The sequence below is a fragment of the Leucoraja erinacea genome, chromosome 32, assembly GCF_028641065.1.
Source record: "Leucoraja erinacea ecotype New England chromosome 32, Leri_hhj_1, whole genome shotgun sequence".
Taxonomy (NCBI): domain Eukaryota; kingdom Metazoa; phylum Chordata; class Chondrichthyes; order Rajiformes; family Rajidae; genus Leucoraja; species Leucoraja erinaceus.
In genome coordinates this window covers 26,103,693-26,121,570 of record NC_073408.1, presented here as the reverse complement: position 1 = coordinate 26,121,570, position 17,878 = coordinate 26,103,693, and the positions used below count along the sequence as shown (strand labels likewise).

The 17,878-nt window shown below is 44.1% G+C and overlaps 1 protein-coding gene across 1 annotated transcript in view; it reads right to left on the bottom strand.

Moving 5' to 3' along the window:
- aplp2 (amyloid beta (A4) precursor-like protein 2) overlaps positions 1-17,878 on the bottom strand; it is a 132,838-nt gene that overhangs the window by 28,126 nt on the left and 86,834 nt on the right. Inside the window, 5 exon segments of the mRNA XM_055660939.1 lie at positions 383-531; positions 1,722-1,884; positions 9,184-9,258; positions 10,933-11,063; positions 14,902-15,065. Of these exon segments, the coding sequence (XP_055516914.1) occupies positions 383-531; positions 1,722-1,884; positions 9,184-9,258; positions 10,933-11,063; positions 14,902-15,065 (682 nt within the window).

Here is a 17,878-nt window from a genome sequence, read left to right as displayed (position 1 = left end):
ATTTTTATGTCCTTGAGGGAGGAGCTGAATACCCAACATTAGGCACCCTCCACTTCTCCAGTAATGCTCTAGTATTCACACAAACTTTCCTTCATGCCATTTTAATTGCTCTTACTTAAGTTGAGGACCCAGGCGTTTACCCAACTATGTGTCTGAAGTTCTACCATGTTGCAATCATTGGTCCCCGACATGTCGCAGGGCGACGCTGGATTTTCAACATGTTGATAATTTTCGGCCACCTGCTACGACTATGACAGGTGCCAAAAAAATCACATAAGTGGGACAGGCCATTTGGTCATTCATGTCGCTGACATCTTTCATTTTTACTAAGCATATTACTGACTTTAATGGATAACAGCTGCACTTTAAGGGTTTCACTCACCTGGGATTTCATTTGTGCCGCTTTCTCGGGATCCACGGCCATGACATGCTGCCATCATGATTATATCTACCATGCTGCTTTTGTTTTAAACGTTACTTCATGCTCTCTTTTATTTTCGGAATGTCTATCTTGTGGAAACTCTATTCTATCTGTGTCTCATTCTTTTTAGTTCACTCTACAGTTCTGTCTGAGCCTGTGATGCCGTTGTGAGCACGTTTTCATTGTGCCTGTACAACATCCTTGTAACACAAATGAGAACAAACGGAACAATTTCTTCCACTTTTGTTGAATGACACTGTCCCAAAACAGTAGACATTTCTCTTTAAATATGTTCTGCCCGATCCAGCGTTTCAGCAGCTTTTGTTTCTGTTTCAGACATATGATGCCTTCAGTATTTTGTTTGTCTTTAAAAGGCTACCTTAAAGCACAGTTCCAGTTGCTGGGACCCAATAGATCTATCTAGGTCTATTATTGCAATACACAAATTCTATCCAATGCACACACTCTAAACAACTAAGAAGACATGGATCCATCTATTTACAATAATCTATTCAAATGGAAGACACAATGCAACTCAGCACAGTAGCTGGAAATGGTTTGATCCAAGGATGAAATACAGGAGGATATTTTTGAACCCAGTGTGCTTTGTCTCGTTATATACCTTGTGCACCAGATATTTTGTGTCTGGTGCTCTAATGAAAACCATACTGCAGCGATGAGTTCTGGTTGCTGTAGACAATATTTGATGAATGGAACTCTTCCCAGTCCTCACGGCTAAGCTCAGGTAATAATAATAATAATATATTTTATTCTCATTGCACATAAGTGTATATTAAAGGGCCTGTCCCACTTGATGTTTTTTTCGGCGACAGCCGGCATCATATCAGTGTCGCCAAAAGATTTTGAACATTTCAAAATCCAGCGGCGACAAAACAAATATTGCGACACTTGAAAAAACGCTGCGCGTCAATACGTCATCACTCTGAAAATTTTTCGGTGACCTGATACATCAGCCAATGATGCCAGCAGTCACCGAAAAAATCGCCACGTGGGACAGGCCATTAACAATGAACATACAGAAATGATCATGTAACTAGACGACTTCACTTACGACGAGATACATCGATAAAATTCTGTTTTTATACTGTTAATCCTTTGATGTCACAAACTTGAATGACTAACAGGTATATGAAGCAATCTGGTAAAGAAGCAAGTGCGCAGCCCGATTGATTTGTTTCACACAGGAAAGATCCTCGTTATCAAATAAAAAACATGCTGAGCTACTGATGTTCCTAAACCTCATCCTGCACATGCTATCAGGATTGAAAGCAATCAGTACTCACTCGTGGTGGAACTGCCTGCAGTGCAGAGAGATAGTTCTCCAAGGCAACACGTCGCCGATCATTTAACAAGGCCTCAACACGAGCAAGATGAGTTTCAACCAATTGCAGCTTCTCGGTGGCAGCTTCTTCCTCCACAGCCTCAACCATGTTCTGGAAATGCTAGTTAAAAGGCAGTAATTAACATTCCGCACAGCTAAACCTCGGTACCAAAGATCTAATCATCTCTACAGAAAGTAATATTCACACACAAACATTTCACATGAACCCAAAAGCAATTAGAACATAACAGGAAAAGAACCAATTTTTAAAGAGCATCACCTGTGGCACAGTGGCAGCAGTTGTAGCTTAGTCAGAAATATTTGGATGTGAATGTGGCTCTAGAGATTCAAGCACACATTCCATGTAAATGTTCCAATGCAATTCCAAGAAAAGGCTGCACGGTGTCTGTCCAGTTACAGGTGCAGGCTTTCAGCCTCTATTTTACACCAGCACACCATCTCTCATAACTGGCAGATAGTGGGCTTGGGAGCATTCTGCAATCCATGAAGTCTCATTGCATCAAGTATTAATTAGTTTAATTCATTCTGTATACCATTTACAAAAACATGCTATTGGTAGCAGGGCTGCTCTGAAAGTGAATCCTGTCTACTTAGAATTATTCCTTAGCAACACCACCACTTGAAAAGCTGCTGATGACCTGAAAGACACCTATCAGACACTGCCTTTGCCAGATGGCAAAAGAACCAACAGGAGGCAACAAACATCACTGAAACTCCTCTTCATCAATCCAATGCTGGGATCAGTGAAACACTTTGATATGCAGTAGTAGAACACCACGATAATTTGTCCCATTGTTTCTGCCTGCTCCTGCCGCACCAAAATGATTTCCACATCCCTTGATTCCATCCTATCCCTTCTTGTCCAATCCATTCCAACCAATGTCCAAGAAACCTCAAACACCCTTCAACTCTTTAGTAACTTTCCGTTTCCAGGCCCCCGTTCCCTCATCTTTACTATAGACGTTCAGCCGCTATACACCTCCATCCTCCACCAGGAATGCTTTAAGGCCCTCCATTTTGTTCTGTGACAGTCGACCCAGCCAATGTCCCTCCACAAACACTCGCCTCCATCGAGCAGAAGTGATTCTTACACTTAACAACTTCTGGCCCACTCCTCCAAGTCAAAGGTGTGGCCATGGGCACTCGTATGGGCCCCAGCTATACCTACCTTTTTGTCGTGTGCGTCAAACAATCCTTGTTCCAGTCATACACCGGCCTATCCCCAAACTCTATCTCCGCTACATTGATGACTGCATATGGGCTACCTCCTGCACCCATGCAGAACTCATGGACTTTATAACTGCTGTAGATTTGGTAGCAATAGCAGGAGGAGATTAACAAGAGATAAGACTGATTGGCTCTAGCCCAAGTGGGAGGAGAGAAGTGAGTCAGTGCTGGGAAAACAGTTGAAAACTGAGGAATTTGGTGTGTAACTTGCTAATTAGGCAATTTATTAGTCAATATAAGCAAGACTGCTCTTAGGGAGCGGCAATGAGGGAAGTGCCCTATGAGAAAAGTGTGAGTCTTTGGCTCGAGAGTCTGCGGAGAGGAGGCTACGCAAAACACTGCAGAGGAAGAGACGAAAGAAGGAGATGTCAAGCAAGCTGATTCAGTGCAATGCTTGCAGTATGTGGGAGGTCAAGGACACCGCTGGTGCCTCTGGCTGCTACAAATGCGAGACGTGCATCCAGGTAGAGCTCCTGAAGGACCGTGTTGGGGAACTGGAGAAGCAAGTGGATGACCTCCGGTTCATCCGAGAAACGTAGTCGTTCCTCGACAAGTCCTACAGTAAGATTGTTACACCTAAGGTACTGGAAGAGAGAAGGTGGGTGACAGTGAGAAAGGGAGGGAAGCATGGAATGCCAACGTCCCCAGGTGTTGTACCTCTTGTGAACAGGTTCACCCACTTATAAGCTGTCGGGACAGAAGACATTTTCACACTGAGCGGCGGACTGGCTTGCGATGCGAATAGGGTTGTTGAGCCAAAACCAAAAAGGCCTAAGGCAGGCAACGCCATTGTAGTGGGAAACTCCATTGTGAGAGGTACGGACAGGGGTTTCTGTGGCAACAGATGGGATGCGAGGATGGTGTGCTGCCTTCCTGGTGCCAGTATCCAGGATTCAACGGACAGAGTGCAGAAAATCCTCCAGGGCGAAGGTGAAAATCTGGAAGAGGTAGTGCATGTCGGCACAAACTATGTCGGAAAGAAGGGGATGAATATTCTGCAGCGTGACTTTAGAGAGCTCGGAAAAATGCTGAAAAGCAGGACCTCAAGGGTTGTTATCTCCGGTTTGCTTCCAGTTCCTCATGCTGGCGAGAGCAGGAACAGGGAGATACGGGACCTGAACGTGTGGCTGAGGAACTGGTGCACGGGGCAGGGATTTAGATTCTTAGATCACTAGGATCTGTTTTGGGGTAAGGGGGAACTGTACAAAAGGGACGGATTGCATCTTAACAGGTGTGGGACCAGCATTCTGGCAGACAGGTTTGCCACTGCTACACGGGTGGTTTTAAACTTAATAAGGGGGGTGGGGTGTCGAATGGGATAGTGGAGGATGGAGTTAAAGGGAAAGGGTTTCTTAAATGTGTGAGCGTAGAGACAGAGGGGTAAAATGAGAGTAGAAGCAATAGGTAGCAAGTTGAAAAGTAAAAGTGGCAGTCGGGCAAATCCAGGGCAAAAATCAAAAAGGGCCACTTTTCAGCATAATAGTATAAGGGGTAAGAGTGTTGTAAAAACAAGCCTGAAGGCTTTGTGTCTCAATGCAAGGAGCATTCGTAATAAGGTGGATGAGTTGAATGTGCAGATAGCTATTAATGACTATGATATAGTTGGGATCACGGAGACATGGCTCCAGGGTGACCAAGGCTGGGAGCTGAACATCCAGGGATATTCAATATTCAAGAGGGATAGACAGAAAGGGAAAGGAGGTGGGGTAGCGTTGCTGGTTAGAGAGCAGATTAACGCAATAGAAAGGAAGGACATTAGCTTTGAGGATGTGGAATCGATATGGGTAGAGCTGCGAAACACTAAGGGGCAGAAACCGCTAGTGGAAGTTGTGTACAGGCCACCTAACAGTAGTAGTGGAGTTGGGATGGCATCAAACAGGAAATTAGAAATGCGTGCAACAAAGGTAAAACAGTTATAATGGGTGACTTCAATCTACATATAGATTGGGTGAATCAAATTGGCAAGGATGCTGAGGAAGATGATTTCTTGGAATGTATGCGGGATAGTTTTCTAACCCAACATGTAGAGGAACCAACGAGAGAGCAGGCTATCCTAGACTGGGTATTGAGTAATGAGGAAGGGTTAGTTAGCAGTCTTGTTGTGCGTGGCCCCTTGGGCAAGAGTGACCATAATATGGTTGAGTTCTTCATTAGGATGGAGAGTGACATAGTTAATTCAGAAACAAGGGTCCTGAACTTAAAGAAAGGTAACTTTGAGGGTATGAGACGTGAATTGGCCAAGATAGACTGGCGATTGATTCTAAATGGGTTGACGGTGGATATGCAATGGAAGGCATTTAAAGACTGCATGGATGAACTACAACAATTGTTCATCCCAGTTTGGCAAAAAAATAAATCAGGGAAGGTAGTGCATCCGTGGATAACAAGGGAAATCAGGGATAGTATCAAAACAAAAGATGAAGCGTACAAATTAGCCAGAAAAAGCAGCCTACCAGAGGACTGGGAGAAATTCAGAGACCAGCCGAGGAGGACAAAGGGCTTAATTAGGAAAGGGAAAATAGATTATGAAAACTGGCAGGGAACATAAAAACTGACTGCAAAAGCTTTTATAGATAAAGATTAGTTAAAACAAATGTAGGTCCCTTGCAGTCAAAAACAGGTGAACTGATCATATATAACCATATAACAATTACAGCACGGAAACAGGCCATCTCAACCCTTCTAGTCCGTGCCGAACACATAATCTCCCCTAGTCCCATATACCTGCGCTCAGACCATAACCCTCCATTCCCTTCCCATCCATATAACTACATGGGGAACAAGGACATGGCAGACCAATTGAATAACTTAGACTTCTGACCGACATACACTATAAACCCACTGACTCCCATGGCTATCTGGACTACACTTCTTCCCACCCTGCTTCCTGTAAGGACTCCATCCCCTACTCCCAATTCCTCCGTCTATGCTGCATCTGCTCCACGGATGAGGCGTTCCACACCAGGACATCTGAAATGTCCTCATTATTCAGGGAACAGGGGTTCCCCTCCTCCACCATAAATGAGGCTCGCACCAGGGTCTCTTCCATCCCCCGCAACACTGCTCTCTCTCCCCATCCCCCCACTCGCAACAAGGGCCGAGTCCCCCTAGCAGGGGACCGGGGGTCAAATGAGATGGAGGAACTGAGTGAAATCCAGGTTAGCCGGGAAGTGGTGTTAGGTAAATGGATTAAAGGCCGATAAATCCCCAGGGCCAGATAGGCTGCATCCCACAGTACTTAAGGAAGTAGCTCCAGAAATAGTGGATGCATTAGTGATAATTTTTCAAAACTCTTTAGATTCTGGAGTAGTTCCTGAGGATTGGAGGGTAGCTAATGTAACACCACTTTTTAAAAAGGGAGGGAGAGAGAAAACGGGGAATTACAGACCAGTTAGTCTAACGTCGGTAGTGGAAACTGCTAGAATCAGTTATTAAAGATGGGATAGCAGCACATTTGGAAAGTGGTGAAATCATTGGACAAAGTCAGCATGGATTTACGAATGGTAAATCATGTCTGACGAATCTTATAGAATTTTTCGAGGATGTAACTAGTAGAGTGGATAAGGGAGAACCAGTGGATGTGTTATATCTGGACTTTCAGAAGGCTTTCGACAAGGTCCCACATAAGAGATTAGTATACAAACTTAAAGCACACGGTATTGGGGGTTCAGCATCAATGTGGATAGAGGACTGGCTGGCAGACAGGAAGCAAAGAGTAGGAGTAAACGGGTCCTTTTCACAATGGCAGGCAGTGACAGGTGGGGTACCGCAAGGCTCAGTTCTGGGACCCCAGCTATTTACGATATATATTAATGATTTGGACGAGAGAATTGAATGCAACATCTCCAAGTTTGCGGATGACACGAAGCTGGGGGGCAGTGTTAGCTGTGAGGAGGATGCTAGGAGGCTGCAAGGTGACTTGGATAGGCTGGGTAAGTGGGCAAATGCATGTCGGATGCAGTATAATGTGGATAAATGTGAGGTTATCCACTTTGGTGGCAAAAACAGAAAAGTAGACTATTATCTGAATGGTGGCCGATTAGGAAAGGGGGAGATGCAACAAGACCTGGGTGTCATGGTACACCAGTCATTAAAAGTAGGCTTGCAGGTGTAGCATGCAGTGAAGAAGGCGAATGGGTTAGATCTTTATTCTTTGGAGCGCAGAAGGTTAAGGGGGGACTTGATAGAGGTCTTTAAAATGATGAGAGGGATAGACAGAATTGACGTGGATAAGCTTTTCCCACTGAGAGTAGAGAAGATTCAAACAAGGGGACATGACTTGAGAATTAAGGGACAGAAGTTTAGGGGTAACATGAGGGGAACTTCTTTAGAGAGTGGTGGCTGTGTGGAATGAGCTTCCAGTGAAGGTGGTGGAGGCAGGTTCGTTTTTATCATTTAAAAATAAATTGGATAGTTATATGGACGGGAAAGGAATGGAGGGTTATGGTCTGAGCGCAGGTATATGGGACTAGGGGAGAATACGTGTTCGGCACGGACTAGAAGGGTCGAGATGGCCTGTTCCCGTGCTGTAATTATTATATGGTTATGTGGTATAACCGTCACTAACTCCCACCTTCCCCTCAAATTCACCTGGGCTGCCTCAGATACCTCTCTCTACTTTCTCAATCTCTCTGTCTCCATCACAGGAAAAGGACAATCAACAGACGTCTATTCCAAACTTACTGACTCGTACAGTTATCTCGACTACACATCTCCCCACCCTGCCTTTGGCAGACTCCCATTCCTCCATCTCCCCCGGATCTGCTCGCAAGGCGAGGTGTTTCATACAAAGACATCCGAGATGTCCTCATTCTTTATGGAATGGGGCTTCCCCCCTTCTATCATAGATGACAGATGTTATCACAGATGTCTCCTCTGTATCCCAGTTCCGCTCTTGCTCCCCCTCCCCCCAGTCGTAACAGGGACAGAGTCCCCCTAGTCCACAACTTTCTTCGTCGCATACAACACATCATTCTCTGACATTTTCATCACCTCCAACAGGATCCCAATACTAGTCACATCTTCCCATCTCCACCCCTTTCTGCCTCCCACAGAAAGCATTCCCTCCACAACTCCCAGGTTTATTCATCCCATCCCACCCTAATCACACTCTCCCAGGGACTTTCCCCTGCAACACCTGTCCTTCTACCTCTTCCCCCAACTTCATCCAGGGACGTGGACAGTCCGTTCAGTTGAGGCAAAGGAGTTGTTGCACCTCCTCCAATTTCATCTGCTTCATCTGGTGCTCCTGGTGTGGGCGCCTAGATATCGGCGAGACCAAGCTCAGACTGGTCGATCGTTTTGCTGAACACTTATATTCAGTTACCTTGGCCTACGTGATCTTCCGGTTGCCAAACATTTTAATTCCACTTCCCATATTAACCTTTCCGATGGGTCTCCTCCATTGTTAGAGTGAGGCCCGGTGCAAATTGGAGGAACAGCACCTCATATTTCTCTTGGTCAGCTTACAACCCAGCAGTATGAATATGGATTTCTCTAATTTCAGTTACTCCTGCATACCCAGCCTCCCACCCCCTAGTCATCCACTTGTTCCACTGTTCGCATCCTTGTCTCCCTGTCATTAGCACATCTTCCCCACCCAACAATGGATCATTACAGACTCAACCTTTCTAAAGGTCATCCGTTGCTGGCCCTGTTTTATTCTGGCCTTCCCTATCCTTCAGGGGAAAGAGTCTGACCTGAAACATCACCTATTCCTTTTCTCCCGAGATGCAGCATGACCCGCTGAGTCACTGCAGCATTTTGTGCCTATCTTCGGTAGAAACCAGCATCTGTAGTTCCTTTCTACACACTATAATTGGTTCACTGATCCAAATGAACCCTTGTTCTAAAATGACCCGCAAGGCAGGAGTGCACAGGCAGCAGTATCAGGAATTCCTAACAATTTTGTAGTGACACAGTTAATTACAATGCAGCATTAAATGTATCTAAACCACAGAAACAGCATGCTGAAGATGAGCTCAGCATTTCATTAAGTAAGAATCAAACTGCCAGTAAAAATAAAATTGATGGCAGTGAGGAAACAACATGTGAAAAAGACAGAAAATATGAATTGGCACCACTGATTGGCACGCCTTAAATTGCACAAAGGGAAAAAGCAGAATATGAACATGTATGTAAAATCTAAGTTCATGCTGGAATGTGTTCATACCTGAACCAACATCTGTCTCTCAGCTTTTGGCAGGTTCCTTGCCTGTCGTTCGGCTTCTTCCCACTCTTCTCTAACCTAATTTTGGGAGCAAAGGAAATTAAGTTAGTCTCCTCCCTGGTAGGAGAATGAGGTTGACAGGAAAATATAGATCAGCCATGATGGAATAGCAGTGACTCAATGGGCTGAATTGCCTGACCCTGCTCCTATGTTATGTGGTCTGAGAATTGCAAAATAATATTCCCCCGATGAGTTTGAAAACCACGTTCGCTACTTTGACTGGGTGTTCGCGTTCTGCCACAGTCCCGCCAGCAGTTTACAACTGTTTGCTATCCGCTTCAGGAAGGAGCGGGTGGTCTACGAGTTGAGCGTCCAGGAGGTGAACTCCATTTACGGCGGAGAGGCGCTAGGTCTGATGAGGGCCAAGTTCTTAGACAGTCATTATGGAATTGGGAAAAGTTCCAATGAGCTGGTGAAAGACGTGGACTGCCCTTACAGCGCCACTTTCCCCCACACTCTCCATCTCATGGAGACTGGAAACCAAAGATCCTATAGCGGAGCAAGATAGTCCACTCAACAAAAAAGCCATAGTAGGGTCATGGGTAACCCTCAGCACCATTTCCGTAACCGGCTTCCGTCTCCGCTCTAGTATCTTTGCTTTGGTCATGGCTTCCTCATGCACAAATCATCTTTTTTTCTCAGCTGCAGGTGATCATTTTGATATTTCGGGACGAGACCCTTCTTCAGATGGCAGTCAAGAGAAAGGGAAACGGGAGGTATAGGTATATCTTCCATTCATTTGTCCTTAGTACCGTCTATATCCCTTGTTCCTCTTTCCCCTGACTCAGTCTGATGAAGGGTCTCGACCCGAAATGTCAGCTATTCCGCTGCTCTATGACTGTTGCTTTTGTCCGTCTCGATCGCTACCCTTGGATTAAGTAGCGCAGGATAAAGATGCAAATTCATGCACAGGATGGAAACTGGAAACTGAAAACTAGGGGAATGCCGGCCCCCCGGCATCCCCCCCCCCCATCACTGGATGTAGGAAATAAACTGTTGGGGCCTTGGATAAAGTATCTGCATCACCTTTAGCCAGAGGGCAGATATTGGGTGGCTAATGTTGGACCTGTATTTAAGGGCTACAAAGACAAACAATGTAAGAACGGGGTGCAAATCCAATCAACTGCTCACCTCTCTCACGTTATTATTGGCCAAATTGGTTGCGAGTTCTGTAACATCATTCTTAGGTAAAAGTGCAATTTGTATGTTGATAACTCCCAGCTACTGAGGCTATTGCTTATGGAAATTAACTGAAATGAAGTCAGCTGGTCATACCGTGATATTTGGTTGAAACAATGAGAAAGGATAATTTGGACGGTTCCAGTTAGTCTAATGAGCAAATTTCCTTTCAGTCTCTGCGGCAGTGGTAGTTGCTGGCAATCGACCCAGGTTCGATCCTGACTACGGGTGCTGTCTGTTCAGAGTTTGTACATTCTCCCCATGGTTGCGTGAGTTTTCTCTGGGTGCTCCTGTTTCCTCCCACACTACAACGATTCACAGGTTTGTAGGTTAATTGGCTTTGGTAAAATTGTAAATTGTCCTTAGCATGTTGGATAGTGTTAGTGGACAGGGTGATTGCTGGTCGGTGCAGACTCGTTGGGCCAAAGGGCCTGTTTCCACATTGTATCTCTAAACTAAATTAAACACTAAACTCTGAGCTCCTAAGGCAAGCAGTCGTACATGTATCGTTACCTTATCCATGCGATCACGATGTCGAACCTCCAATTGCTGCTTTGCCTTTGCAAAACGCGTGTGCTCATTTGCATCTGCAGGTGTCTCAAAATAAACATCTACATCATCTGTTGGGTGAGGAGTGGAGGGAACTGCAAGACAAAAGATGAGTCAACCTCAGGACCTTCTGTTCGCTCGGGTTGCATGCAGGAGGCCTTGGATTTCACAACAAACACAAATTACTTCTGCACTGTTAAACACAATTCCCTTGGTTTCTTTTGCACTGACAGTTATAAATAATATATTACGTACAAATTTCCACGTATCAACACATGGAAACAACATGGCCCACCACCTCAGGCAATGTGTTCCAGGCCCCCACCACCCTCTGTATAAAAAAAGTCCACAATTCCCCTCTACTTTCCCCCTTTCACCTTAAAGATATGCCCTCTAATGTTGGACATTTCTATCTTGGGACAAAGGTTCTGACTGTCAACCCTTTATATGCCTCTCCTAATATTCCATACTTCGATCAAGTCTCCCCTCAACCTCCGCTCAACCTGTAGCTGAAACTCTCCAAACCGGGCAGCATTCTGGTAAACCTCTGCACCTTCTCCAAAGCTTCCACATCTTTCCTGTAATTGGAGGACCAGAACTGGATGCAATAATCTAAATCCGGTCTAACCAAGGTCCTATAGAGCTGCATCATGACTTCCTGACTCTTATACTCAAAGCCTTTAGCAATGCAGGCAAGCATGCCATATGCCTTCTTTACTGCCCTATCTACTTGTGTGCCACCTTCATTTCAAATTCTATGTTTTTGGAAGTACCTCAGAAAAAAATGAAGACATAAGAGAATACAGATGCTGGATTCTTGAGTAAAAAAGTACGAGAGAAACTCAGCGGGTCAAGCACCATCTGTGGAGGGAATGGGCAGGTGACATTTCAGGTTGAGACCCTTCTTCAGACTGATGGAGTTGGGTGGAGAAAGCAGGAAAAGAGGTGGGGGTGGGGCAAAACCTGGCAAGTTATACGGGGATACTTCTGAGGTGGCATGGGGAGGGGCATTGTGGAGGGAGGGTGATTGTCGCTAACTTCAAAAATTACCAAAGGCTAGAAGTGAAAAGGAGACAAAGGGTTGTCAGAGAAAGAAAGAAGAGCAAAATGAAAGAGCTAGAGGGAGGGATATAGGTGAAGGGCACAGGAAGGTAGGGAAATAAGAGGCAATGGTAGACTTTGAGTAAGGAGGGGTGGGAGATTAGCAGCATAAAGAGGGGAAAGAAACAGGTGGTAAGCGCACCAGGAAAAGGGGGGGAAATTAAAACGGGGGTTTTGCGTGAAATTGGAGAATTCAACATTCAAACGGTTGGGTTGTAGGCTACCCAATTGGAATATTGGTCTCACTATGACAATAGAGGAGGCCAGCAACAGAAAGATTGGTATGGGAATGGGATGGGGAGGTAAAGTGGTTAGCGGCCAAGATATCCCGTAGACCTTGACGAATCGAGCGCGTGTTCAGTGAAACGGTCGCCTAGTTTATGCATGGTCTTGCCACTGTAGAGGAGGCAACGTTGGAAACACAGAATGCAGTAGGTTTGAAGACGTGCACGCAAACCTCTTGTCTCACCTGGAAGGGCTGCTGGTGTCCCTCAATTAATGTGAGGGATGAAGTATAGGGACAGGTGTTACATCTCCAGGAAGGGGAGGGTGAGGGTGGCAGAAACAATATTGAAAAAATGAATATGATGGAACTGATTGGTTCTCTGTTCAAGGAAGAACTGGAGGGCCCCTGAGGACTTCCTGGTCGGGAATAGAGGTGTAAAGGGACTGGAAGTCCATGGTAAAGATGCAGTACTCGGAGTATAGGAATTGAAAGGTATTAAAGGTTGAAGAATGTGCGAGCTGGCTCAGATGTAGGTCAGAAACTACAAGATCGAATCAAGGTATTTAGAAATAAGTTTGGTGGGGCAGAAGCAGACAGAAACAATGGACATGCCAGGGCCATCCTGTTTGTGGATGTTTTTTGGAAAAAAATTGACATAGTGAACCGGACACAACTCAAGAGATTGATAAATAATCAGAAATGACAGGAAAGGTTGTGCTGAGAACAGAATATTACACTGTTTACAGTCTATTATATGTAAAATATAGCAGAATCATTCTATTTCAGGGTTCATTTGGAAATATTATGGAAAGTAGGATACAATTAGAAATGGGGAAGGATAGACAAATCTCAAAGGGAAATTATGTCAGTCCAGTAAGAAAATCAGACATGGATGATGACAAAACACATGGGATAACGGGAGGCTATTGTATTACAGTATATTAGGATGTCTAGGGTTAATCAATACATGGGAATATGATATTACAGCTGTCATATAGACATGGTTGAAAATAAGGCCAGAACTGGCAACTAAATCTTCCAGGATATAGAATCTTCAGACGAGAAGAGCGGGAGGGGCGGAGAGAAGTTAAATGAGAAGGTGGCATTGCACATTTGATTTAAGAATCACAAGGAACTGCTGATGCTGGTTTATAAAGAAATACAAAGTGCTGTAGTAACTCAGCCGAGCAAGCAGCATTTTGGAAGACACGGATAGGTGTCATTGCCGGTTAGGACCCTTCTTCAGACTAACTGTAGTAGAAGAGGTGCAATGCCTGTCAAGTGATAGGTGGATACATGTGAAGGGGTGGGGGTGCTTATTCAAGTGGACAAAGGCCTGAATTGAAAAGATAATAGGCTGGAGAAGATATGGTGAATCCAGAGAAAGGGATAAGGTGGAAGGGTAAAGAAGGATAGTGGAAGAAAGATGTGCACATCTGGGTAGGGTACAGGGAAAATGAGAAGCGGGGGGGGGGGGGGGGGGGGGGGGGGAGAAGAAAAATTTTGAGAATTCAAAGTTCATACCGTTGGGTTGTGAGCTACCCATGCAGAACATGAGGTGTTGTTCCTCCAGTGAACAAGAGGCCTCACTCTGGCAATGGAACAGGTCCATTACAGAAAGGTCAATATGGGAATGAGAAGGGGAATAAAAATGGTTGCCAACGGGGACATACAGTAAGCCTGGGCTGACAGAGCGCAAGTGTTCGGCAAAACGGTTTCCTAGTCTGCACTTGGTCTCGCCTCTGTAAACGAGGCCACATTGGGAGCAGCAAATGCAGTGGATGAGGTTGGAAGAGATTTCCGTGCATCTCTATCTCACCTGTAAGGGCTGCTGGATAAATGGAGGGAGGAGAAAACAGAGAAACCCTTCAAGAGTATAGAATGTGCGTGGGGATGGAACTTTAAAAAAAATAAATAAATAAAAAAAAAATAGAAGGTTAAATAAGGGTCTGAAATATAACTGACATTTTAATTTTGCAAGAAGACAACCAGATAAAATGGTGCCTCCGTTTGGGACCCAAGCTCAGACAGAGGATGTGGGCAAGATCTTAAATAAATGAATTGCATTCAAATTTATTGTATTTGAAAAATATAGGAGCAGATTGGTGAAATTTAATTTACAAGGTAGAGGAATCAGCTGTCATTGCAGGATTTAAGCCAATGGTTTGAAAATGCATTAGGGGCAAGGGAGGAGACTGCTGGCCTCAGCAGCACTCCCCAAGCAGACAGTGAAGGTGCAAACATCATTCATGTTGTTGATTTATTTTAAACATCTGCGCAGCACAATGAATTCAACTGGATTCATATTATCTGCCAATGCAAACTTTTCCTGAGTCCACATAATAAAGTTTAAATAATTTTCACTCTGACTAACATTCCCAAAATACACTTCAGGAGATATATTCTATCCAGGAATTAAAGGAAAAGCAGCAGGCACTGTTGTGCATTCCCTGAAAAGTTGATAAGATTGTTTAATTCCTATAGACGATATTTTGTTTCATAAAAGGGACAATCTATATATGAGAAAGCTCAGTTTGACCTAAGCCTCACCATAATGCAAAGTTAAGAATTGTTCCCTCATCATAAAAGAAAGATGAATCTACTACCTTTCACATCATTGACTATGCTCTCTTTGTACAAGCTCTCCTCACTGGTTGCCTCCTCCCAGTCATCGGTATATTCATCTTCTTCATCGTAGTAATAATCCAGCTCATCATTGTCCTTCTCCTCCACAACAGGAGGGTTTTCCACTTCAGTTGACTCCTCTCTGCTGAACAATTAGTACAGAAAACACATTGGAAAAACATTGCAAGCATTGGGAAATTAATTCTGTTTACAACCACACGCACTTCCCATGTTGTACATTTTCCAGTTACTCAGTGATGCGAATACATCCCACTGGATTTTAATTAGCCAATTACCAGTTTAGAGAAGTTGAGTCATCGACATAAATTTAGGGTTGGTTGGGTAATTCCACCATCCTTCAACCCCGATTGGCAAATTACTCTGTTAGTAAAATTGCTCTGATGCACGTAATACATTGCAACTATCTTCCAAACTGCACGATTACCCCAGTTTCCCATAAAAGCTGTTGCCATGTCATTCATTTCAGTGCTCATTCAGTGGACTTCAATTTCTGAGTTAATTTACTGCCAGCTACACAACACATTGTTTGTTGTGAGCTGAGACACGCAGCCGCCGCCAGTGCTTCCTGCTGGTGAACAGCAATGAAAATAAAACAGGAGAACAGGGACTGTTTATGGAGCTCAACTGAAGGCAATGACAGCTGCCACTACAAGACTGTAAGAGGCAGTTTTGTCAGCATCGCAAGATTTTAGATGGCCAATACTAGCAAACACCATGCATCATTTGACCCACTGAAGGCTTTCACAGAGTAGATTCCTTTGCACTCCTTATATACTACAAAGGTAATTTTATATCAGAACTCATGACAGAAAAAGGTGATTAGTTACCAATTATATGCTAACACTCTGATGCTCCAATTGAGAGTCTCAGTGAACTTGCGGTGGGGTGCAGGTCGAGTAGAATGTGTTTCTCAAAACTATTCAGGCGGCAGGTCACGAAAGCAATCAACAACACAGCCACTGAGAAATGGGAGTCAAGTTTTGTGAGCTCCGTGCTCTGCTTAAAATATCACCAGAATGTAGGATTGCTCAAGTGAACCATTGACTGATGTGCCACCGAGATTTAGAAGGCATTAAGCGACAGGATATTGGCATTAGATTCACTGAAATCTATGATAAGTCACAAGGAATCATATATGGGACAGACAAAAGGTTGCTTGACATAATCATCAAGGATTCTGGAGGTGTTTAACGCTGAGCAAACCGTGATTATGCTCCTAGTGGTGGACATCCGGAGTCCAGCTCATACAGCAGATTTTCATTTTCAAAAAGCCTGGAAGAGGAATGATATAATAACAGAGCACTGCAAGGTTCCGTGGGATTAATGGCCATCTTTATAATGTGGAATTGCAATTTTGTGTATGGTGAAAGAACATAGGTTTACGGTGAAGGGGAAAAGATATAATAGGAATCTGAGGAGTAACTTTTTCACAGACGGTGGTGGATGTATGGAATGAGCTGCCAGAGGAGGTAGTTGAGGCAAGGATTATTGCAACATTTAATAAATAATTAGACAGGTACATGGATAGGATAGGTTTAGAGGGATATGCGCCAAATGCAGGCAGGTGGGATGTGTAGATGGGACGTTAGTCGGTATGGGCAAGTTTCCACACTGTATGTAGCAGAGAGTGCTGAGTACATTGTAGGCTAAGTGACCAGATGGGATCCCTGCTGTGCAACTGAAGACTTCTGATGAACCCTCCATTCAAGCTCTTCTAGTACAGTTCCAACACCAGAATCTATCCAATCAATTTATATTGATCTAGTAATCAGTAATCAGCAAATGCGATGGAAAGTCTCACTGACCATAACCACTGCCCTATTTGGATTTCACTTGATCTTGATACAGCAAGGCTGAGAATGGACCAAAGAATTTTGAGGAGAATGAGGAGAGGAGAATGAATGCTCAACATCAAAGCAGTATTTGACTGAATGTTGCATCAAGGAGCTTTGGTAAAACCCAATCTTGTGGAACTCTGCCTCACCCAAATGAAGACCTTCATGATGTTGGAGGTCAACCACCACAACAATAGGCCATCACTGCAGGAATTTCTCACGGCAAGTTCCCTATTAGCCTCACCACCATCTTCAAATGCTTCATCAATGAGTTTCCTTCCATCATAAGGAGAAAACGTTTTCACAGATGAATGGACAAAATTCAATATCGTGTCTGAATGCAGCTCATGATTGAATGCTAATTACTAGAGCAAGACATCACCTAGACACTTGCAAATAAGTGGCAAAGAAGATTTACAGAAGTTCCAAGCAACCCTCAGTCTGCTGGATCTCAAACAACGATGAGACAGAGTACAGCAAGGAGATAGAATTTAGTAACATGGTGTCAGGACACCAACCTCTCCCTCAATGTCAGCAAGTCAAAGGACTAGTTATCGACTACCTTACCACTTCATGTATAGTCTTTCCGCTGACTGGATAGCATGCAGTACCTTGGTACACATGACAATAAACTAATCTGCTGATAGACACAAAATGCTGGAGTAACTCAGCGGAACAGGTAGCATCCCTGGATAGAAGGAATGGGTGACGTTTCAAGTCGAGACCCTTCTTCAGACTGAATCAGGGTGAGGGAGATACAGAGATAAGGAAATGTAAGGTGTGAAAACGAGACAAAGGGGATGGAGATCAAAGAAAATGTAGAATAGATCATGACTTGGAAATATACTGCCATTCATTCATTGCAAAGTGGAAATTCTGGAACATCTGATCCAATAGCATTACCGGAACATGCCCATGTGGTAATCCAAGGCAATAAATGTTGGATTCACTGATACATTAATAAATAGTACCATAAGTTTAAATATGGCTAACATAACGTTATAGAATAGAATAGATTGTCATTCAAACCTAGGTTTGAACAAAATATCATTTCTACAGTTTTTTACATTACAAAACAATCCAAGACCCACACTTAATACAG